Source organism: Arvicola amphibius, chromosome 8 (assembly GCF_903992535.2).
Source record: "Arvicola amphibius chromosome 8, mArvAmp1.2, whole genome shotgun sequence".
Classification (NCBI taxonomy): Eukaryota; Metazoa; Chordata; class Mammalia; order Rodentia; family Cricetidae; genus Arvicola; species Arvicola amphibius.
In genome coordinates this window covers 119,043,383-119,065,097 of record NC_052054.1, presented here as the reverse complement: position 1 = coordinate 119,065,097, position 21,715 = coordinate 119,043,383, and the positions used below count along the sequence as shown (strand labels likewise).

Here is a 21,715-nt window from a genome sequence, read left to right as displayed (position 1 = left end):
CTGGTAACTGAATTCAGGATTTCTGAATGAGCAGCCAATTGTCTTAACCGCTGAGACATCTCTCCAGCCCTCTTTGTTTACTTTTTACTATTAAATTTATTTAAAATTTATTTACTGTGCTGTGTGGGACACGTGGACGTCAGAGGACAACTTGAAGGAGTTGGTTCTTTCTCTCCACCAAGTGGGTCCCTGGAGTCGGACTGGGGTCGTTAGGCTTGATGACAAATGGTTTCACTAGCTGAGTCACTTCACCAGCCCAATATTAGCGTTTTTAACGCCTCGAAACAAAGCCTTACCTAGGGAGGCAGGGAGAGAATTGTGCGCATGCTCACAGTCCTGGAGCTGGGTTTCCCCGCCCCTTGCCCGCCGGAAGTCTAGGCCTATGAGCCACCCGGAACTGAGTTGCGGCACTGTAGGTTTCGGTCCGGGAAAAGTAACCAAACGGCCCGTGGACCAGCAACATGGCGTGGTCCGGTAATAAGGTACTGACAGCTGGCCTTTGTGCCTTACGCAAGCCTGGGCTCTGCAGAGGGTGGTTCGGTACCAGGAACTGTGGGCTCACAGCAGTGCTAGTCTGAAGGCTGAAGGATGGGTGCCCCAAAGCGAAAAGCTTGGGGTCTGGAGCTCTGTTTTTGAGCCTTATTCACCTTAACGCCTCTGTTATTCTCCCTCTTGCTTCACCTGCTCCTCATCCTCCCTCCGTCCCTAGTTGCCTCCCTTCTACTTTCTATCCACGCCACCTGCTAACGCAGGCGCCCCTTACCGCTTCTGAACCTGGGTTCTTAAAATCTAAGTAAGAATTTATATGTTATCCAGGATTATCTCCTATGTGACAGGCTTGTAAAACTTGAGATAGGGATTCTGTGAATAACTCAAAAATATAGTGTCATATTATTACCTTCCTAATAATTTAGTTTCTCGAAGTTTTTGAAAGCTTACTATGTGAAGCACAGATCTAAGCTCTTTATTCCTATTTCATTAAATGTTCACACCACCCTCTGAGATGAACATTATTGTCCTTAGTTAGCTTTGTAAGTATGAGAACCGAGGTACGAAGAACTCAAGTGTTCAGAACGTGGTTTCGGTTTCCATAGGTGGTAAAATACAGATTTTACAAAAAATACAGTGAACCCAAGCCGTTTTTCAGAGCCCTGAAAAAAGAAATCTGCCACGTTGTTAAGAATCTATAACCCCCGGCTTCTTTGATTGATAAAGGAAATTACAGTGATATTCTGATCAACAGAGAGAAGTGTAATTGCTATTCATTCATCCACTCGCCCATTCACTTAATATAGGCAAACAAGATAGGGGTTCGAATAACTGGTCTCTGTTTTCCTCCACCCCCATTTGGGAAATTTTGATTAAATTATGAACTCATGATGTTGCTCTCCTCCTTTGCTCGTTCAGTTACTGAAAACTTTGTAACTCCTGTGAAGGGCTTATTTGTGGCAGATGTACCTGAAAGCTGTATTACTTCCGTGTAGAAACGAGTCACTATACTCTCCAAGTCTCTCATCCCTGTTTTCTTAATGCTTCCAGAAAATGAAGTATCACAGACATTCTTCCAGACCAGATTTTTTCATACTGTGAAACTCTTTGATGTCTTTTTCTGACTCTCTAATTCTTGACAAAAGACTTCTGGTCCTTTATTGTTTGCTAGTTTATAAATAGGTTTTGTGGACATATAATAAATAAACACAGCCAGCCTATTTTGTGATTCTTTTTTAAAAAAGGTTTTTATGTTGAGGGAATCCCTATGGGGTATAAATTGAATTAGTCTCTAAGGTACTCTGTAGTTTATTACTGTTCATTCCCAAATAAATTGTCATTGCTTCTGAAATCTGTTAATCTCTCTGCATCATATGGTTCCTTTTTTTTTTGGGGGGGGGAGGGTTTCAAGACAGGGTTTCTCTGTGTAATAGCCCTAGCTGTCCTGGAACTCACTCCAGGCTTGCCTGGAGCTCACTGAGATTCACCTACCTCTGCCTCTTGAGTGCTGGGATTAAAGGCATGTGTTACCATTTCCTGGTGTGGTTCCATTCTTTATGAACTAAGAGAAAATAGTATTTCCTTTGTGTGTTGAAAAAAGGTCAGATTTAAGAGTCATCTCTCTAGCACAGAGGTCATGCAGGTTTTTCAAACACCTCTAGAGACAGATTATCACTGACTCAGAAAAGAGTACCTTCCTCATTGGTCACTTTTAAATCTTTCTCTCATATGCGATGCCTAGAAGTGCTCATAGTTTGTTTGCTCAGCACAAAGCACAGATAAGGCTGGTAGGATCAAGACTGTTAATCTGTAAATAGTCTTAGATCTCATGTAGTCCACAGTTTTATGCCTGACTGCATTAACAGCGAGGTTAAGTAGGAGTTAACATTCCCACAGGGTCAGAACTAATTTGTTAGTGGAGATGGGACTAGAACCCAGATCTCTGGATTGCTAATCTAGTATCTTGAATACATTTTACGCTGATAAAACTTAACATGTTTATGAGGCTAGAATGTTACAGCCATATCATCTTGTTGGCTCAAATCTATAATTTACTTTAAAATTATGAGTTATTAGGTCAGGTCTTTTGAAGTTTATAGTTGAATAAATTTTGTATGTAAAACACATAAAGCTTCACATGTATCTGTTTAGCATTTAGTTTGTTTCCTTTCCTTAGCCCCTGTGATAGTTTTGACAAACTGTGGAATCACAGGGCGAGATGGGCCTTTGGACCTGCCTGTGGGGAGATTGTTTTGCTTATGTGAAAAGACCCAGCAATAGGAAAAGAAACTCAAGAGAGTCCCCAGTGTATGATTGAATGGTCTGGTGCCATTGCTTGTAACTGTGACTTCATTACTCATATGATTGACTCCTCCATCTAGGGAATAGTTGGTCCCTTCACAGGTTCTCCAGAGTGGGATGTTGTATGTCAGACATGCATTCTGTCTATAGCACAAGTCCCCTTCTTTATCGGTCCTCTTCTACATACCAGCATGGGGACCCATTTCAGAATCTTTGCTAATAACTTCTTTTTTTTCTTGGATACTTTTTTGGGGGACTTGTTTCTAGGCAGCTGTTGTGCTGTGTATCGACGTGGGGGCTGCCATGGGTAACTCCTTTCCTGGTGAGGAATCCCCGTTTGAACAAGCAAAGAAAGTGATGACCATGTTTGTCCAACGACAGGTAAGTTTCAGATTAACCTTGAGCTTGTAACCCATGTTTTGAACACTCATTGGCTTCAGCTCCTGGTGTCCTCAGTATTTCCAGTCTGTGTGTTGCAGAATCTTCTCAAGCCTGCTTACCACCAGAGCCTGATATTATTTGCTTTTCCTGATCTGGCTCCTCTCTAGCTGCGACAGTTGTAAGCAGAAACAAAAAGCAATATAAAATGTTTCAAAGAACACTTCCTGGAGTCAGATGACTTGCTTAGGAATCCTTGCTTTACTCTGTCATTCACTGACCCCATGATCTGTAGCAAGCCCTTCATTGTGTTTGTGCCTAGTCCAGTTATTGTTCAGTGCATAACAAACTACCCCAAACTTAGTATCTTAGTGACCTTAGGAAGGTCACTAAGATAGGAAGGTTCATGGTTGGCGGGTTTCATGGGATGATGAGGTAGGCTCAGGTAGGGGGCTTCCCAATCCCCTTTCCATTAGTTGCTTGTTGCTGAAACAAAACACTTGAAAAGCAACTTAAATATAGAAAGACTTATTTTGGTCCCAGTTCAGAGTCCAGCAGCCATGGCCGGGAAGTCGTGGTCATAGGAGCTTGAGGCCACTGGTCGCATTACATCTGCAGTTAGGGAACAGAGGGAGGCCAGGCGAAGGCTACAGTTCAGCTCCCTTTCTCCTTGTTGATTAGCCCAGGACTCCAGCACGTTTAGGGTGGGTCTTCCTACCTCAGTTAATCGAGATAACCCCCTACAGGCTAACCTAATCTAAATCTCACATAGGCATGCCAGAGATTTGTAGCTCACATCAATTTATCAATATTAGCCATCACACTATTTTACTTCCAACCTTTTTTCTTTATTCCTAAATGAGAAGGGTCTTTCCTTGTAACTCAGGCTGGCCTGGAACTCTCAGTTCTTATGTCTGTCTCCCAATTGCTGGGATTACAGGCGTAAACTACCATTTTGGTAGATTTTTCCCCTTGACACCTCTTTCACAATTGCACACACAATTGCACATGGACGGAGGCTGGGGCTGGAGTTATCTGAAGGCTCACTTGGCGTGGATGTCCAAGATGGCAGCCCACAGCTCTCTGGATGATGCTTTATGGCAGCTGTGAACTCAGCTGGGGTTTGCCCGTCAGAGACCCCTTACGTACAGCCTTTCATGCAGTTTGGGAGCCTCACAAGGTAGCAGCTACTTCTTTTTTTTTTTTTTTTTTTTTTTTTTTTTTTGAGATAGTTTCTCTGTTTAACCCTGGCTGTCCTGGTACTAAATCTGTAGACCAGGCTGGCCTCAAGCTCACAGAGATCTGCCTGCCTCTGCTTCTGCCTCTCGAGTGCTGGGATTAAAAGCCTGCATTACACTACCCAGCTGGTAGCAGCTACACTACTTCTAAGGAGTATTCTAAGAGGAAGTAATTCCCAGAGGCCCTGCCTGTGTGGTTGTTATGGCCTAGCTAGAAGTCCAGAATGCCTTTGTTTGTTTGTTTTTTGACAGGGTTTCTTAGTGTAGCTCTGGCTGTCCTGGAACTCAATCTGTAGACCAGGCTGGCCTCAAACTCACAGAGATCCACCTGCCTCTGCCTCCTGAGTGCTGGGATCAAAGGCGTGAGCCACCACACCCAGCTTCCCGGAATGCCTTTTTGTTGTTTTTTATTTGCTAGTAAGTCATTAAGGCCAGCTCACAACTAAGGATGCAGAGGAAATTAGACTTTTTTTTTTTTTTAAATTAAGAAGTAGCCTGCAAATGTATGGAGAAAAGGAATGGATGGTGGCTATCTTGGGGACGTGTCAAAGTAAGAAAGTAATAATCCCTACCAGGCAGAGTCACTTTGAGGAATAATGTAGCTCTGTAACCTGGGTGTGGTGGTGTGTGCTTGTAACCTTGTTCCTCAGAAGGCTGGCACAGTTGAGGTCAGCGTGGGCTGCACAGCGAGTTTCAAGCCAGCATGGGATATAGGAAAGGACTCTGCCTCAGAGACAGCTGTCCCAGTTTAATTTCTGCTGCTGGTAGAAAGAAGAAACAAAACAGCAGAAGCCTAATGAAAAATGACTTAGAGAAGAAAGGGTTCATTTCAGGTCGCCGTTCCTGGCTGGAGCCCATGGTTCTCAGGAAGTGGAGGCAGGAACTGGCAACTGCTAGTCACATCTAGCATAAAGTCAGGAGCAGAAGGAGAATGAAGTACGCATGCTTATTTGTGCTGAAATGAAAAGAAGTCTATAGGTAATGAAATATCTGCTTAGGGGCCGAAGAGACTGCTCGGAGGTTAAGAGCACTGGCTGCTCTTCCAGAGGACCTGGGATCCATTCCCAGCACCCACATGGTGGTTCACAACTACCTGTAACTCTAGTTTCGGGTTAGCCATACTCTTTCTGGGGTACCAGGCATGAACATAAACACACATACACACAGACAAAACATCCATCTACATATAATAATAAAATGAATTTTTAAAAATTAAAAAGAAAAAGTCTGCTTAGAATCTAATTGTCATTGCTAGTAAGTCCCATGTTCATTCAGTAATATCAGGTGGCCTGGGGGACCTTCCTAAGGAGATATGATCTTCCTGCCCCTTGAAGGTTAGGTTTCCTCTCCTTCTAGGCTGCTTGTATACAGTCTTCAACTTTTGGATATTCCGTCCTAGGTATTTTCCGAGAGCAAGGATGAGATTGCTTTAGTCCTCTTTGGTACAGACAACACTGATAATGCCCTTGCTGGTGAGGACCAGTATCAGAACATCACAGTGCGCAGACACCTGATGCTACCAGATTTTGATTTGCTGGAAGACATTGAAAGCAAAATCCAGCCAGGCTCTCGACAAGCTGACTGTATCCTTTTTGTGCCCAGGAAGTCAAGAAATTTCCATTTATCTGGAAAATCACAGTCCAGTTTGGTGAGGCTCTCCCAGAGTCTCAGATATGAACATCTGGGCATGTTTTTCTCTGAGGAAAAGAGGGTGTGTAATTAATATGGAATTAGTTAGATAATTAATTAATGCCCAACTCCAGGTCTTCTAGTCTCTTGCTCTTTCTGTTCCTTGTGGTATTGAGAAGTTGGGAAGTATGGGGTGGGGGAATCCTAGGGAATAAATGCATGTGTGAACTGAGGAGAGGGCTTGATGGTACTGCTTATCAGTGTGTTTGGAGTTTGTCTTAGAGTTTTATTGCTGTGAAGAGATGCCTTGACCACGGCCACTCTTATAAGGAAAACATCATTGGGGCTGGCTTACAGTTCAGAGGTTTAGTCCATTATCATCAAGGTGGGAAGTAAGGCAGCACACAGATAGACATGGTGATGGAGTAGCTGAGAGTTCTACATCCCAGTGCACAGGCAGCAGGAAGAGAGAGCGACACTGGGCCTGGCTTGAGCATTGGAAACCCCAAAGTCCACCCCTAGTGACACACTTCCTCCAACAAGGCCACACCTCCCAATCCTTTCAAATAATGCCATTCCCTATGAACCTCTGGGAGCCATTTTTATTCAGACCACCACAGAGGTGAGAAATGTATATTTAGAAGAGTGTAGCATTAACTTTCTCTGCTCTTCTGAAGGACGTTTTTATGCCACAAAATCATGTTAATAGTCAAGCTGAGATCTCTCATATCTCCCATAGGCCTATTCTAGTTTTCTCTTCTGTTGGTGTGGTAAGACACTGACCATAATCAACTTGAGAAGGAAAGGGTTTATTTTAGCTTACAGGTTATAGTCCATTATGGAAGGAAGCCAATGCAAGAGCTCAGGCAGGAGCTTGAAGCACAAACCAACAGAGGAACGCGGCTTACTGAGCTTTCTCCCCAGGCTCTTATTCAGCTACCTTATTTAAACAGCCAGGTCCACCTGCCCAGAGCTGGTACCACCCACAGTGGTCTGGGCCCTTCTACATCACTTGGTAACTAAGAAAATGTCCCACAGTCACGTCAACAAGCTAATCTGCTGGAGACAATTCTCAGCTGAGGTTTGCCCTCCCAGGTGTCAAGTTGACCATCAAGATTAGCCATGAGCCAGGTGGTGGTGGTGCAGGCCTTTAATCCCAGTATTTGGGAAGCAGAGGCAAGTGAATCTCTGTGAGCTGGAGGTCAGCCTGGTCTACAAGAGCTAGTTCCAGGACAGCTAGAGCTGTTACATAAAGAAACCTGTCTCAAAAAAACAAAACAAAACAAAAAATTAGCTATTAAATGAAACTGTTTCATCATCCCCCCACAACACCCAAGAATGGGCTCCTAATTGTAAGGATCTATTCTTAGTATTTTTCCCTAAACAATTGACCACTGGGAGGTGCTGCTGTGTTTGGAGTGACTTGCAAATGCTGCCTTATGGCCTGCTTTGAATGAAAGGCGATTACTAAATAGGGTTCTAGGCACTGTTAAATGACATGTTCTTGTTAAAACAATATGCACTAACTCTTGTGTTTATTTTCTTTTTCACACTACTTGTCAGAATGTATACATTGATAGATAGCATTTATGAAGTAAAATCTGGAAGAGGGGCACATGCGCAAGCCTTTCCAAGTCATCCACTGTCTACTGTTGTCAGTAGTGGGGGCTTTGCTGGGAGAAACTGCATTGTTCGTGGGGTGATGGCATTGTTGGCTCTGTTCCTGCCCTTAACCAGCTGAGTCCTGGATGCCTTGATTGTGTGCATGGATCTGATTCAGCGGGAAACCATGTGAGTGTCTCACCTGAAGGAGTCCAGACATGAGACCTTCTGGGAAGAGCATGAGTTGTTGTGTTCAGTATTATGTATGGTTTGCTGTTAACACAGTAGCATGCTAGTCTAGTGGAAAGACTTTTTGACAGAAGTCAATGCCCACTTTTCTAGTTGTAGAAAGTTTAAAACAAAGGACCACATTTGGTGGGAGTTTCTCTGGGAGAATAAGCATTTGGCATCTTTCAGTTTTCTTATTTGACTTAAACTAATTACCCCAAATCTTTAAAAAGGACTAGGTGATATGATCCATAGTGATTGTTATACTGTACACAGTAATTGTAGTCCACATCCTGACCCATTATTTGTTTAATTACTGTATCTTGAAATGTGTATGCCTTTGAACACATGGATGCATTGTTAGGAAAGCCGTTTTGTGGTCTGAATGTGGATAACTTTATCTCAGTCTGAATCCTCTGCAAAATCCTGCAGCTAATCCCATGTTTAGTACCCCAGCAGGACATTTGGAAAGTGAAGGTGCATGGCTGATGTCTTCTTACACCTGGGGGTGCCTTGTTTACATTCTGAAGTGGTGGGGGGTGAGGGTGGAGGTGGGAGGCTGGGGGAGGGGAAACAGGCACGGGGATGGGGGAAGGGATTGTTTTAAACTACAGTACTATGAATCAGAGCTAGGTGACAAGAATATCATATTTTGTAATGCTGAGCCAAGTGTGAGCCATATAAAGTTGATTATGTATTTAATAGGAACTTAACTGAGCATTAAGAGTATGTAGACTTTGAGAATATAATCACACTTATCAGTATATTTAGTCAGTTGTTAGCCTCTCTGCTCAATGACCAAGTGTATTTCAGCTCCTAGAAAAAAATTCAAAAGAACGCTTTCTTTAAAATCACCTTTTTTTCAGAACTAGGGAGGCAGAGGCAGGTGGATCTCTGAGTTTGAGGCCATCCTGGTCTACAGAGCGAGTTCCAGGACAGCCAGTGCTACACAGAGAAACTCTGTCTAAGAAAAAACAACAATAGCAATAATCAAAAATCACCATTTTTTGGTATTCTTGTATTTGTATGTGTATGTGCGCATGTGCACATGTTCAGCACATGTGTAGTGCCAGATGACAACCCTGGAGTCAGTTCTTTTCTTCCTGTGTAAGTTCTGGTTACAGGCTTTCAGGGCAACCGTCCTGTCTGCTGAGCCATCTCACTGGCCCTCAGAGAATGAATGCTTTCTTAATGTGGCCACTCTGTCTTTTAGAGGGAAGAAGTTTGGGAAGAAGCACATTGAAGTGTTCACTGACCTCAGCAGCCCGTTCAGCCAAGATCAACTAGATGTCATCATTTGTAACTTGAAGAAATCTGGCATCTCCCTGCAGTTCTTGTAAGAGCTGAAGAGTAATGTGTAGGAAATCTCGTTCCTTTATGCAGTGAGCAGGATCCTGTGTAGATGACTTACAGGAACCTCCTCTTTTGGCTAAGTAGGAATCTGCCAGGTGACCGATTGACTACCTTATGTGTGTCGATTATACTAGTGTTCATGGAACTGTTTTGAGCTGTGATGATAAAGAGATAAATGAAGTACTGATACAGAGAAATTGAGCTTAATAACAAATTACAGATTTTAGACCTAAAATGATCAAGGAATTAGAAAAACATATTTTGAGGATGTTCAGTTTATTTCCTGTCTGCATAGACAACATTAACAGACTGATATGATAGTTAATTTCTTATGTGGCTCAGAGAATAATGTCTAAAGACAGCATAATGTTAGGAATCAATTTATAGCAATATAATGTCTATATGTAACCCTTTCCCAGGGGTGCAGACACATAATAAAATGTAATTTGTTATGTGTGCTTTAAAATTTGGGGAGAAAATGTGTATTTTATAGTTGATAAGGAAGAAATCCTTCACCTCACAGTAGCTTGAATTCCTCTCTAACATTTACTTTCTTTCTCATACATCCCCACTAAAAAATTCTCGTCACCACGCTAATCCTTCCTGCTACATTTAAAACCCATTTCTTTGTGTCCTATTTTTGGCTGGAGCAGAGTAATGCTATAGGATGTTGAATTATTAATCTGATCAGGGATGTTCATCTTTCAAACTGAGCCCTGCACTAAGAAGTGTTCGGAGTGGGCACCAGTGTCCTCTGAGACTGCCTGCCATAGGGAATTAAGAAGCCTTCTTGCATGCATGTGTGCCCATCTTAAGACTGCTGGGCACATCTTCCTGTGGCTATAAAGAAGAGTTCAGAAGAGCCCACCAAACTGGCGCTCGTTAAGATGGCACTTCAGAGAAATTAAGTGCTTTTCAAGTGACACTTCTCACAGACCCGAGGTTTTCTCGGCACTTCAGAAGCCAGCTTAGCCCAGTTTCCTGCTCATGGTCTCAGGATGCCTCATGTTTGAAGCCTAATGTACTGCACTTCTGCCGATGTCACTTGAAAGAGCTGCTCTTTCTCTTTTAGAAGTGAGTACCAGAGTAGGATACGCAGAAGGAACACGGTCTTTTCTTCCGCTTGCCTGTTAGTTGTCTGGTGGCCTTCTGTCCCTCCAATGTTTTCTTCCTGTACTGCAGACCAGCGCCTGCTATCCGGTACATCCATGCATTCCCCATCACTTTAGTTTCATTTCAGACATACTGTTCCGTGGGCAAATGCAGCATAGAAAGAATTGTTACTGTAACTTTTTCTAGGGTAGATTTCCTTATGCTTTATCTTCACGTTATTTGTGTCTTCTTGGTTGATGCTCCAGTAACAGTCGTCACCTAATGCAAAGTGTCCGCCATGCACGTGGGAAGTGCTTTAGCTTGATGTGGAATACAGATCCTGTGACTCATGCTAAGCTTACCTAGAAAGCCTTATTTTGAGTATAGCAAGCTGAATGATTGATTGTCTTTAAAGTATCCATCCCATAGGGGTGACCTACAGAGTGTTGGGAGAATAGAAAAGATTACCTAATTCAGCCCTCTGGTTTGCAGGAATAAAGTAAGGTGGTATGCCATAGCCCGAGAGTGTCACCCTGTCAGTCAGGGGACTTGGGTGACTCTGGTCCAGTTATTTCATCTCAGTTGTTTTAGTTCTTAGTGAAAACATAAGTCCCCACTGACTTAGTATATGAGAAATAAATGCTAGATGAAATCATATCTAAATTACCAGATACAATATTATGCTTGCATGTATTTGGGTGGTCTTTCAGTTTGCATATAGATTGATCATTTAATGTTTTAAACTTAATTTTTATTTTCTATGTTTGGATGTCTTGTTTGCATGTATGTCCGTGTACCACATGTGTGCCTGGTGCCTGTGGAGACCAGAACAGGGTATTGGGTCCCGGGAACTGGAGTTGCATATGGTTATAAACCACCATGTGGGTGCTGGGAACCAAAATGGGTCCTCTGAAAGAGTAACAAATGCTTTTAACCACTGAGCCATCTCCCTAGCCTCTGGTGATTAATATGCTTTGTTATTATTAATCCTAACCTGTAGTTAGCCTCATTTCAAACAAATAACTAGAGAGAAACATAACAGAATTGGGCTTTATTTCTCTCTAGCAATATTCTATTTCTGTATAAAATTTTTTTGAGACAGAGTTTCTCTAGTCATCTTGAAACTCACTTTGTAGACCAGGCTGACCTTGAACTCACAGAGATCCACCTGCCTCTGCCTCCCTAGTGCTGGGATTAAAGGCATGTGCCACCACGCCCAGCTTCTGTATAAGATTTTAATGTGTACAATAACATTTGAATTTTTAAGTATTTTATGTTTCACAGCCTCTTATTTATTATTGTGATTATTTGCAGTGTTGGGGTTGGTTTAGGACTTTGTGTATGCAAGGCAACCACTCTATCATTGAGCCACACGTCCTCAGCTTCATGTCCTTATTAAATCCCCATAGGAACCCTGAGGGATTGTTGGTGACCTCCCCAGTGCCTGGTGTTCTTAGTGCATTGCCTGAATTTGTTCTAGGAAGTATTTCTTCCTGAACTTTAGCCTGTGGCTTTAGTGACCTTCAGTGAGCTCTTCTAGATCCCTCCTGTTGATCCCTGATATTTGTAAACGTTTGAAATCAACGGGTTGAACCCTGAGTCCTTTGTAGATAGTAGATTTGGGCACTGTGAGCTTGCCTCAGTCGATTGCTATGGCTGTGCAATACAGGGGAGGGAATTTACCAACAGACAACTCCTACAGAGGTCTGGAGGAAGTCTGAGCTCACAGTGCCAACGCAGGGCTCCTGTTTGGTGGGAGATGTCTGCCTCCCAGAGGATGCTTGTGAGTGTCACATGACAGGACAGAAAAGGCTAAATAAAAGGTACCACCTCTAGTCCCTTGCATAAAACTCAGGGTTCCACCATCACAATAGTCATCTGCTGACCCCCACCCCCATACATAAATTTCATCATAAGAAATTTGGGAGCACAGTCCATAGTAGAGCCGTGTGGATGAGGCCATTCTGAGAGAGAAACCAGTACAAGGCAGATGAGGTGACATGGAGAGGTAGCAGTGAAAGGCCCCCAGGACCTGGCCGTTCCATTGCTACCTAAAGAGCCTGCCCTTTGGTTACTTGGTTGTGTCAGCCAGTCTCCCTTGATACTGCATCCAAGAAGTTTTAGAAATTTAAAGCTTAAAGCTTAAATAATCCTCAGGTGGATGCGCGCCACTTGATAGACAAAATTATGGAGTTGCATAAGGTTGACTGGCAGGCAGGCATCTTCCTCGTGTGTGTGACAGTCACAGAGTTGGAATCCAGACTTGGAACCTAAACTCACCTTCTTTCCTGGTGGTCTTTCCTGAAAGTCTGCCTTTTCCCATCTGCAAGTGCGATGAGGCTGGGAGCAGAGGAGATGGTGACCTGGGCTTGGCCCACCGTGGACCGTCCTTTCCTCAGAAAGGGATTACTAAGCAGCAAGAGGAAGGCATTTGCATGGTGCGAAGGGTGATGATGTCTCTGGAAGGTGAAGATGGGCTGGATGAAATCTATTCCTTCAGGTAAGACATGGAGACACTGGCGGCAACTTTTAATCTTCCACATGGATTTCTTTGATTAGAGGTCTTCCCGATGCTTTTCTTTTCTGAGTCATTCTTGACTTAGCAGTCATTCTTTAATAAGTATTCTGAATTTTATTAAAGAAGTCTCAAACTCACCCTTAATCTCCCTTTTATTAGTTTGGTTTGCACAGGGTGCTCATTTATTTCCAGACATGTTACTGAAGTTCGGGAGGGAGTATACAGACACTTTAGAAATGGAGTGCTAGATTTCATCTTTTTTTTTTCAAGACAGGGTTTCTCTGCAGCTTTTTTAGAGCCTGTCCTGGACCTAGCTCTTGTAGACCAGGCTGGCCTCGAACTCACAGAGATCCGCCTGCCTCTGCCTCCAGAATGCTGGGATTAAAGGCGTGCGCCACCACCGCCCGGCTAGATTTCATCTTTATTCCAAGCTTGAGGTACATTTCTTGGACCACTCTCTTCATACATTTACAAAACCCATTGTCTTTACTTTTAAGTTCTTTTATTAGCACATATTGATTATTCCTAGAGTCTGTAGACTGGTCTATCTCAGCAGTCCCTGTTTCCATTCCTGGTCTCTCAGCCACTGTCCTTTGCTTTTCAGCAATCAAAAAATTCAAAATCAACATAATAGCATAAAGAATCCAGACTCTTATCTTTATGTGGCTTTTTTCTTTTATATTACTTTTACTTTCTCTTTAAAGACTTTTTAAAACTATTTATTTTTCCTATAACTACCTATATCCATTTTCTTTTCATCTTAAACTTATGGACATTGTAAAACACACTGGAATCTATTTAGAGGTTTTCTGTCTGGATCTCCTCTACCGTGTATCTGTAGTCTTTTTTGACCGAGCAAACTTTAGACTGCTAAGCTACACCTGATCCTCTGTGTGCTCTATAAATTGGCTCTGCCCACTCTCAGGTTTGGTTGTAAAAGCCAAGCCTAAAGCATGTAGCCAGGTTGGAGATGTGTGACTGGGAACTGCATTCAACCTTCCTAGAACTCTAGAATGCCCATACTGGTGCTATGGCAGACATTTTACTTTGCTTTTTGTTCCTACTTAACTTACTGGCTGCTCATGGACTCACCAGCAAGTATAAACTCTTAAAGGAGCCATATACTTTTTGTTTTGTTTTGTTTTTGATTTTTGCTTTCTCAGACCTGCATGGAAATACAGACCCACATTGGTACGCCAAATTGTAGTGTGATATTTTACTCTTTTGGCTTTTTGGGGCCCAACGTCTAGTTCCCACAGAAGCTTATTCGTAGTTATGAATGTCCAGCCTTAACTTGGCTTCTTTCTTACCAGTTTTTCTAACTTAAATGAACCCATCTACCTTTTGTCTCTGGGCCTTTTCCTTTTCTTACTTCTGTATATCTTAACTTTCACTCTTACTCCATGGCTGGCTGTGATGTCCTCCTCCTTCTCTCTTGCTCCTCTCCTTTTCCAGATTTCTCCTTCTGCCTGCCAGCCCCACCTATCCTTGCTCCTGCCTTGCTACTGGCCACTCAGCTCTTTATTAGTGTGGTAGACAGGCAAATAATCACAGCTTCACAGAGTTAAACAAATGCAGCATAAAAAAGCAATACACCTTAAAATAATATTCTACAAGAAGACAGTTTGAGGTGGACATCATGTCCACTTAGCAAAACAGTAGTCGCTTTTTCACTAGGACCTATGACCTCTATAGCCATAGGCTTTTGACCAGGCTTGCAGTACTAAATGTGGCTTTTCTCCTGTGGACTATATTTAAATTTTATATTTAAATTTTTATATTTAAAACATGTAGGGGTTGGTCACCATAATAGTCATGCCACTGTTATATCAGTGGGCCTGTCTGGTCAGTATTACAATACACAGTGGCCACATAGAGGACTGAGTAAGTCTGTTGGTGACTGTCCTTCCAGCATCGGACAAGAGGACACCAGGGCACAGGCTTCACACTCAGCACTGGCTTGCTTTCTTTATGTTCTGCAACCAAAGCACATGGTACCTTCTGCAATAGTCTTAGCACATAGTTCTGTTGTGCAACAAACAGTAATGGCAATAGCCTTATTGTCTTGCGGACCTCAGGGGTTTCCCTTACCAGTAATTCATAGGGAGGTGACCTGGCCCCTGGGAATTTCATTTAGTAACGTGTGACTTCTGGGACAGTTTTATCACTCACACATGAGACCTGAACCTCTCCGCTCAAACTCTTTAAAGTTCTGTCTTTTAATTAGCTTACAGAACAGTAGGTTTTCTTATGGTTTAGAAAGATTTTTAGAAAAAAAATATTTTTAGCTTTATTTGTGTGAGTGTTTTGCCTGCATGTATGTATGGGTCCACATGCATGTCCGTTATCCACAGAAGTCAGAAGAAGGCATTAGATCCCCTGGAACTAGAGTTACAAACGGTAGTGAGCCACCACACTGTGGGTGTGTGAATCGAACCAGGGTCTCTGCAAGAGCAGCCAGTGCCCTTAATCCCTGAGGCATCTCTCCAGCCTCCTAATGCATCTTTAGTTTGGGTTTACTATCTCATTTCATAGCTACCCATGTCCACGTAAACATTTCCACCCCTGGTATTCCTCTTCCACCTCCATATTATGTGTTCTGTTGTACACACACACACACACACACACACACACACACACAATTTAGGCCTCTTTTTTATCCTCTCATGGGCCCTGTAAACTCATTTCTACATAAATGCACATGTATAAAAAGGAGAAAGAATTTGTATAATGTTAATGTATCTTTCAGAGCCTGGGTTATCTCATTTAATATATTTTTCAGTTCTAGCCACTTTCTTGCAGATTTTATAATTTCCTTGTTCTTTAAAGCTGAATAAAATTCTATTGTGTATGTGTGCCACACTTTCATTATTCATTCATAAACTGATGGACATCTAGACTGGTTCCCTTCCTTACTGTTGTAACTAAAACAGCAATACACATGGATGTGCGGGGATGTCTGTGGTAGAGTGTGGGATGCGGATGCCTAGGAGTGGCCCAGCTGCATAGTTCTTATTCTCGCTGATGTCCATAGTGGCTGTACCAGCAAGAACCATTTGTAATTAGGAAAAATGATGTCATGTCTGAGATTGTCAGTGCTCCTTTACTTTTTGATACTAATTTTGGAGAGCATCAAGGGAGGGTATAACAAAGTTTCTAATTTGAGGCTTTTTCTTTTTTTCCCTCTAACTTTATACTAGTGATTCTCAACCTTTCTAATGCTATGACCCTTTAATATAGTTTCTCATTGTTGTGGTGACCCCAAACCATAAAATTATTTTGTTGCTCCTTCATAACTGTAATTTTGCTACTGTTGTGAATTATAATGTAAATATATTTGATATGTGCACCCTGTGAAAGGGTTGTTCCATCCCAAAGGTTTCTCCACCCACAGGTCGAGAACCTGCTGCTTTAAATCAGTAAATTGTTTGACTAAGTCCTGTTACCACAAATATAAACAAAACCCCTCTCACATAAATAAACAACCAAACTGTAAACAATTCAAAGCCAGTATTATTACAATGTTGTCATGAAGGGAAAATGTTCACCTTGGTGTTGGAAAGGCAAGTGATTTTTTTTTTAAAGAATGAAATCCCTGAAGTACCATATAACAATAAAATAACCCCATATAACAATAAAAGAAACTCTTTTTTTTTCATCTGTCTCTAGATACTGTGGGAGAGACCATCTATTTTATCCATCTTGGTTAAAGTTGGATACACACTGATTTTGAGCAGAGAGTCTGGGAGGTTTGTATTGTATCTTCTGTCGTCTGTGTGAGGAGTCAAACTTGGCAAAGGTGGCGGTTTGCCAAGCAGTCAGGCTTGTGTTGACCCAGAGTCTCAGGGATAATGCTGCCTTTGTTTAGGAAATAATTCCATTCATCTGTAGGTACGTGAAATTCAGGAGTAGAAGCAAAGTTCTCCACTGAAGTAGGTCAGCAACGGTCTACATCTGTTGTTTTATTCTCAGCTACAATTTTTAAGAATTTCTGGAGATCAGTAACTGACAAGAAACACATCGTGATTTTCTAAATATGGAAACCTTTGAAATTATTGGTAAATGGGAATGGAATTGGTGAGGAGCCCTATAAAATGAGATGCTGTGACATATTATACATGCTTGTCACACTATGGGCAGATGTGTTGTTTTTCTCTGAACTGTGAGAATACATGCCTTAAGCTACCCTGTTATGAGCCAGTATAAACTATTTTCTAAGGTGTCTTCCCTTCCCCAGCAAGCAGATAACTTATTGGCTGTGCATGTCTTAGTGCTTTAAAACACTTGCCTTCTGGGTCTTGTGTGTAGATAGAACTTTGTCATTCAAATACAGTGACTATTCTATTTTAATTATGATTAAGTGGATTTTCAAATTGAGTTTTTCTGATATTGCACATATTTGGTCTTTGTCCTGGAGATTCTAGAAATAAAAAACAAGACTAGAGAGTGAATTGGAAGGAATAAGGCTGTGGGAAATTATTTTTATATAAAAAATTAAAAAAAACCCCTGGTACTGAATCCATACCTCATGATGTCTTGGATGGGCTAGTAATGTCTCACGAGACAGATTAGGTCTGGTGCAGACATGTTCAAGCTGGCTTTGGTGCACTGTGGACTTCGGAAGTAGGGTTTAGGCAGAACAGCTTCTGCTCGATGTGACATGGTTCTGAGGTTTGGAGTCTGTTGAGATCTCTCTGTCTCTAACTCAGTGGGTAATGTAGAGTAGTTCTCACCACTTATAGATTCTTCTTTCATGGACTTCAGTCATAAGGGCTGGATTGGACACTTGGTACATATTCGACCATTCATTCCTTTTTCTCTTTATCTAAGTGAACACCACAAATTCCACTTCTCTTGCAGTCTTCTGTTGTGTTGGATTAGAGACAGATAAAATCAGGCAAGTTTCACCCTTGTTGAAATGAAGCATCACTCTACATCATATTTAAACTTCTTCTTCTCGCTATTAAAATCTGTAAAGTTATCTACTTTACATAAAGACCAAACAGACTGCTGATTCCTTTGTCCCCTGGGTAGTCTTTATGTAACTCTCTCTGTTTGTGCATAAAAACTTCATGTCTTTTACTTAGGGGAGTCGGCATTAACTAATGAATTGTGAGCAGTGATGCTTAGCCTGGAGCCAGGGCTCTTAGTCTCCTTTCTTTTGTTTTCTGGGAGCTGGCGAGCACCTTGCCTTGTGTCTCAACTCATGGTGAATGTGTCTCTATCATATCCTCAAAGGTGTGCTTGATTCTGAGTAGACATTGGGACTCACTGGGGGAGCTGAGAGAAATGATTGACTAGAGGAGGGTAGAGTAGGTTCCTTCCTGTCAGGCAAGTGATTTCAGCTCTACTACCCTCCTCCCCCAAGCCAGCTCACTGCCTCTGGCTCCTTCCCAACCACCATTGGCATTTTCCTGCCACCCCCTGAGGTTTCTCTCTTTATAGTCAACAGCAGCTCACTTCTCTGTCTAGTGAAATAAGTAAACCATCTAGTCCAAATGAACGTTGGAAAATTGGGTCTTTCATTATGTGTTTTCCCTTATTAAGTGAGAGTCTACGGCAGCTGTCGGTCTTTAAGAAGATTGAGAGGCGCTCCATGCCCTGGCCCTGCCAGCTGACCATCGGCCCCAATTTGTCTATAAAGATTGTAGCCTATAAATCGGTAGGTAGTGAATATATATTCATTTTTAAAGCAATGTTACTGGGTGGATAAATGCGCTTATGTAAGATGCTGACAATTCATGTGTGAGCCATTCAGTGTATAATTACTGCCTCCGTAGCTCTTCTCCCTTTTGATTTCATCTCTGTTTAGCTTTTCATCTAAAAGGCACATGAGGAGAAGTTTTGAGAATTATTTATAATATGGCTTGATTCCCTCCTCTTTCTCTTTTGCTAAGTTGATGATTGATTGTTAACCAGGAGCTCAGGCCTTTGTCTCTTTTTCTTTTAGGAGAAAGAAAGCATGATGGATTAACTTGTCATTGTGTATCGTAGCAGGGATGCCAATAATACACTAGAGCTTTGGAGACATGGTCACACCTAATTCAGTTAGTAACCATCCAATAGTACCAGCATCTACAGAATGCCAGAGGTGTTGACTTGTTCGTGTCAGGGTGTGGGTCATCACTCACGGGTGTTTCGATGTCATAGCTCACTTTCAAAAATGAACTGCCTTTGGCGATGATCTCAGTTCCGGTCTGAGGAGAAATCTGATCTGTATTCAACACGAGCTTCTCTGCTTTCTCCCCTCTTTAAATGCATGCTAAAAAATAGAATTAACTCTTAGAAACAAATATGCAGACATATTTTTGTATGTTTAAGAGCTTAATTCCCAAACACATCCTGAGAACCATGGGTAATTTTGAGTTGTTTTGGTTTCTGGTAAGGCCGGAAGAGTGTGACTGTGGATGGGAGTGTGCTCTCTCATCTCCTCAGTCTCCCTTTCTCAGAAATGATTATGGGAAAATGTATGGCCTCTCTTAACTTGGCAGTTTGAGGGTTTTCTATAGAAAATATATGTGTATTTTTAGAAGTCAATAGAGGAGAAAGGGGACATAGAGACAGTTATAAGGTAGTCCCTTTTGAAGTAAGCTAACATTTACATACTAGGAGAGGCTCAGTACTGCGCAGCTGGGGTGAGTGTTCAGAGTACGCTAGATTCCCATCCTGCAGTCACTGTGCTGTCTCCTGATGTCTCCTTTCACTCTCATTTGGAAATAGATCGTACAGGAGAAGGTTAAAAAGAGCTGGACAGTTGTGGATGCAAGAACCCTAAAGAAGGAAGATGTACAGAAAGAAACTGTTTATTGCTTAAATGACGATGACGAAACCGAAGTTTCCAAAGAGGACACTATTCAAGGTACGTTAATAAGCATCCGCACTTTTGCCCACGGAAGATTGTCTTCAAGGGTGGGAGGCAGCCTAGGCTGTTTAGCTGCAGACATCTCTTAGAGTCGCAGAGGTGCAGCTGAGGCAACAGTGAGACACTGGGTCGTGTAGGTCAGGGGGAACTTGGGCAAGATGGCTCCTAGGAAAGGGTTGTATATTTGATCCTTCTGAATTTAAGTTTGTCAAGTGACAGGACTTAGGTCTTGCTTTATTTTAACGTGCAGGTTCACTGGCTGGGGGGATGCTTATATAAAGGGACTGAGGCAGCTTTCCCCTTATTCCAAGTGCCAATTCCAGGTTTATATCCTACCAGATGTGCTTATTTAGTGGAAAAATATTATTTATGATTGTTGTCATGGCTTATACACACTAGGCTCTTTAAAGTTGTGTTAAATACACTCCATCATTTGCCTTAAATAATATGTTTAGATGACTTGGAAGCCAGCTGAGAATATCTGAATATTTAAGAGCTCAGATCCTTATATGCCAAATGATGCTTAAGATGGCAGCCTGGGTGCTTAGATCAACTTATTACCAGGTTGTACACTACTTAGTATAGTTTTACTTTCCCAGTCCTGGAAGAAAGTGTCACGTATGGCACTATATCTTACTGCATGTATTTCAGTGCTTAAGGAAGTCGGATGGTTTGAAGCTGGTGGTAGACGGAATTACATACAGAATGCAATTAATACTTCACGATTTCTGTCACAGGTTTGAATTTAGTAGCATAGCATAGAACATGGATCTTAGAGTTGTCGTTGAGCTGGAATCACGACCTCATCTTTAATTGATCCTTCTGTTCTGGCTTAAGGACTGGCCCATGGTGTGGAGAAGAGCATGAATTACGCACAGACCAGGCTCAGAGGGGCCGTATCTTAAGTGGCAGTTTATATTTTCTCTCTTAATTGTCACAAAATAGTGAAGCAGACACTCTTGCCATTTCCGTTTTACACAGAAGCTCTCATAGTTACTTTGTTATTGCTGTGACAAAATATTTGACAAAGCATTTAAGACAAGAAAGTTGTGGTTTTTTTTTCTTTCTTTTTGTTCCTGGTTTGGGAACACTCTGTTGGGCAGCGAAGGGATGGTGGCAGGAATGCAAGGCCACTGGCTCTTGTGTCTGCACTCGGAGCTGAGGCTCAGCTCATTTTCTCCCTTTGTTCAGTTCAGGACCCCGCCCAGAAGAGGGCGCCATCTGCACTCAGGGTGGGCCTTCCTACCTCAGTTAACCCAATGTAGGAACTTCCTCACAAGTAGATCCAGAGTTTTGTTTCCATGGTGATTCCAAATCCCATCAAATAGATGATTGGCCATCAGAAGGACCAAAGCTGAAAGATACTCGTTAGCATACATAAAGCCACCCAGCTAGCAGTGCACAGGCCCAGAACTACAGCTAGAGCATCTTAAGCATCATTTGGCATATAAGGATCTGAGCTCTAGGTCTAGTCTGCCTTCCTCCATACTGTTCAGCACTGGGACTGAGAGATAGGCTCAGAATTTATACATGGTCTTAAAAAAGCAGATTGAGCCATTGATGTTTGGGGACCTGTATACATCTACAGTGTTCAGAAATGTTCCATTAGGGAGATAGGTGTGACAGCTGGATTAAAAGGAAGAGGAATAGAGATGAGGGAACCAGTTCTTTGAGTTGTTGCAAGAAAGCTCTGCTTATCTGGGACAAAAAGCTTTTTATGGGGGTGGCAATTGAAGGGGAAGCGTTAGACACTGGGTCATAGAGTACAGAAGGTCCTCTGTTCTCTTCTGCCACTTTCTTCTGTCCCCCATTGTCTACTCGCTAATACATAGGTTGTCCCTTCTTACCCAGAGAAACCAGTAGACACGTGTGGGCCAGAGAACCCAGCTGTTTGTTAGTCTGTTCTTACTCCCTGCCTTGTAGGAAGTTATTTGCATGTTAAGTAGAAGAACTAGAAAACACAGGTAGCTATAATAAGCACTTTTAAGATGCTGTTAATTCAAATCAAATAATTGATGACAAGAG

The 21,715-nt window shown here is 42.2% G+C and overlaps 1 protein-coding gene across 2 annotated transcripts in view; it reads left to right on the top strand.

The window, feature by feature from the left end:
* Positions 1-370: 370 nt before the first annotated feature.
* The window catches only part of Xrcc5 (X-ray repair cross complementing 5), a 96,629-nt gene continuing 75,284 nt past the window's right edge, over positions 371-21,715 (top strand). For both annotated transcript variants that reach the window (XR_005286501.1, XM_038338727.1), the window contains exons 1-8: positions 371-482; positions 3,058-3,171; positions 5,806-5,989; positions 7,778-7,826; positions 9,079-9,201; positions 12,619-12,810; positions 18,376-18,490; positions 19,549-19,687. Coding sequence is in view for 1 of the 2 variants with exons in the window: in XM_038338727.1 (XP_038194655.1) it covers positions 462-482; positions 3,058-3,171; positions 5,806-5,989; positions 7,778-7,826; positions 9,079-9,201; positions 12,619-12,810; positions 18,376-18,490; positions 19,549-19,687 (937 nt within the window). In the remaining variant the exon portion in view is untranslated. The remainder of the gene's footprint in view (positions 483-3,057; positions 3,172-5,805; positions 5,990-7,777; positions 7,827-9,078; positions 9,202-12,618; positions 12,811-18,375; positions 18,491-19,548; positions 19,688-21,715) is intronic.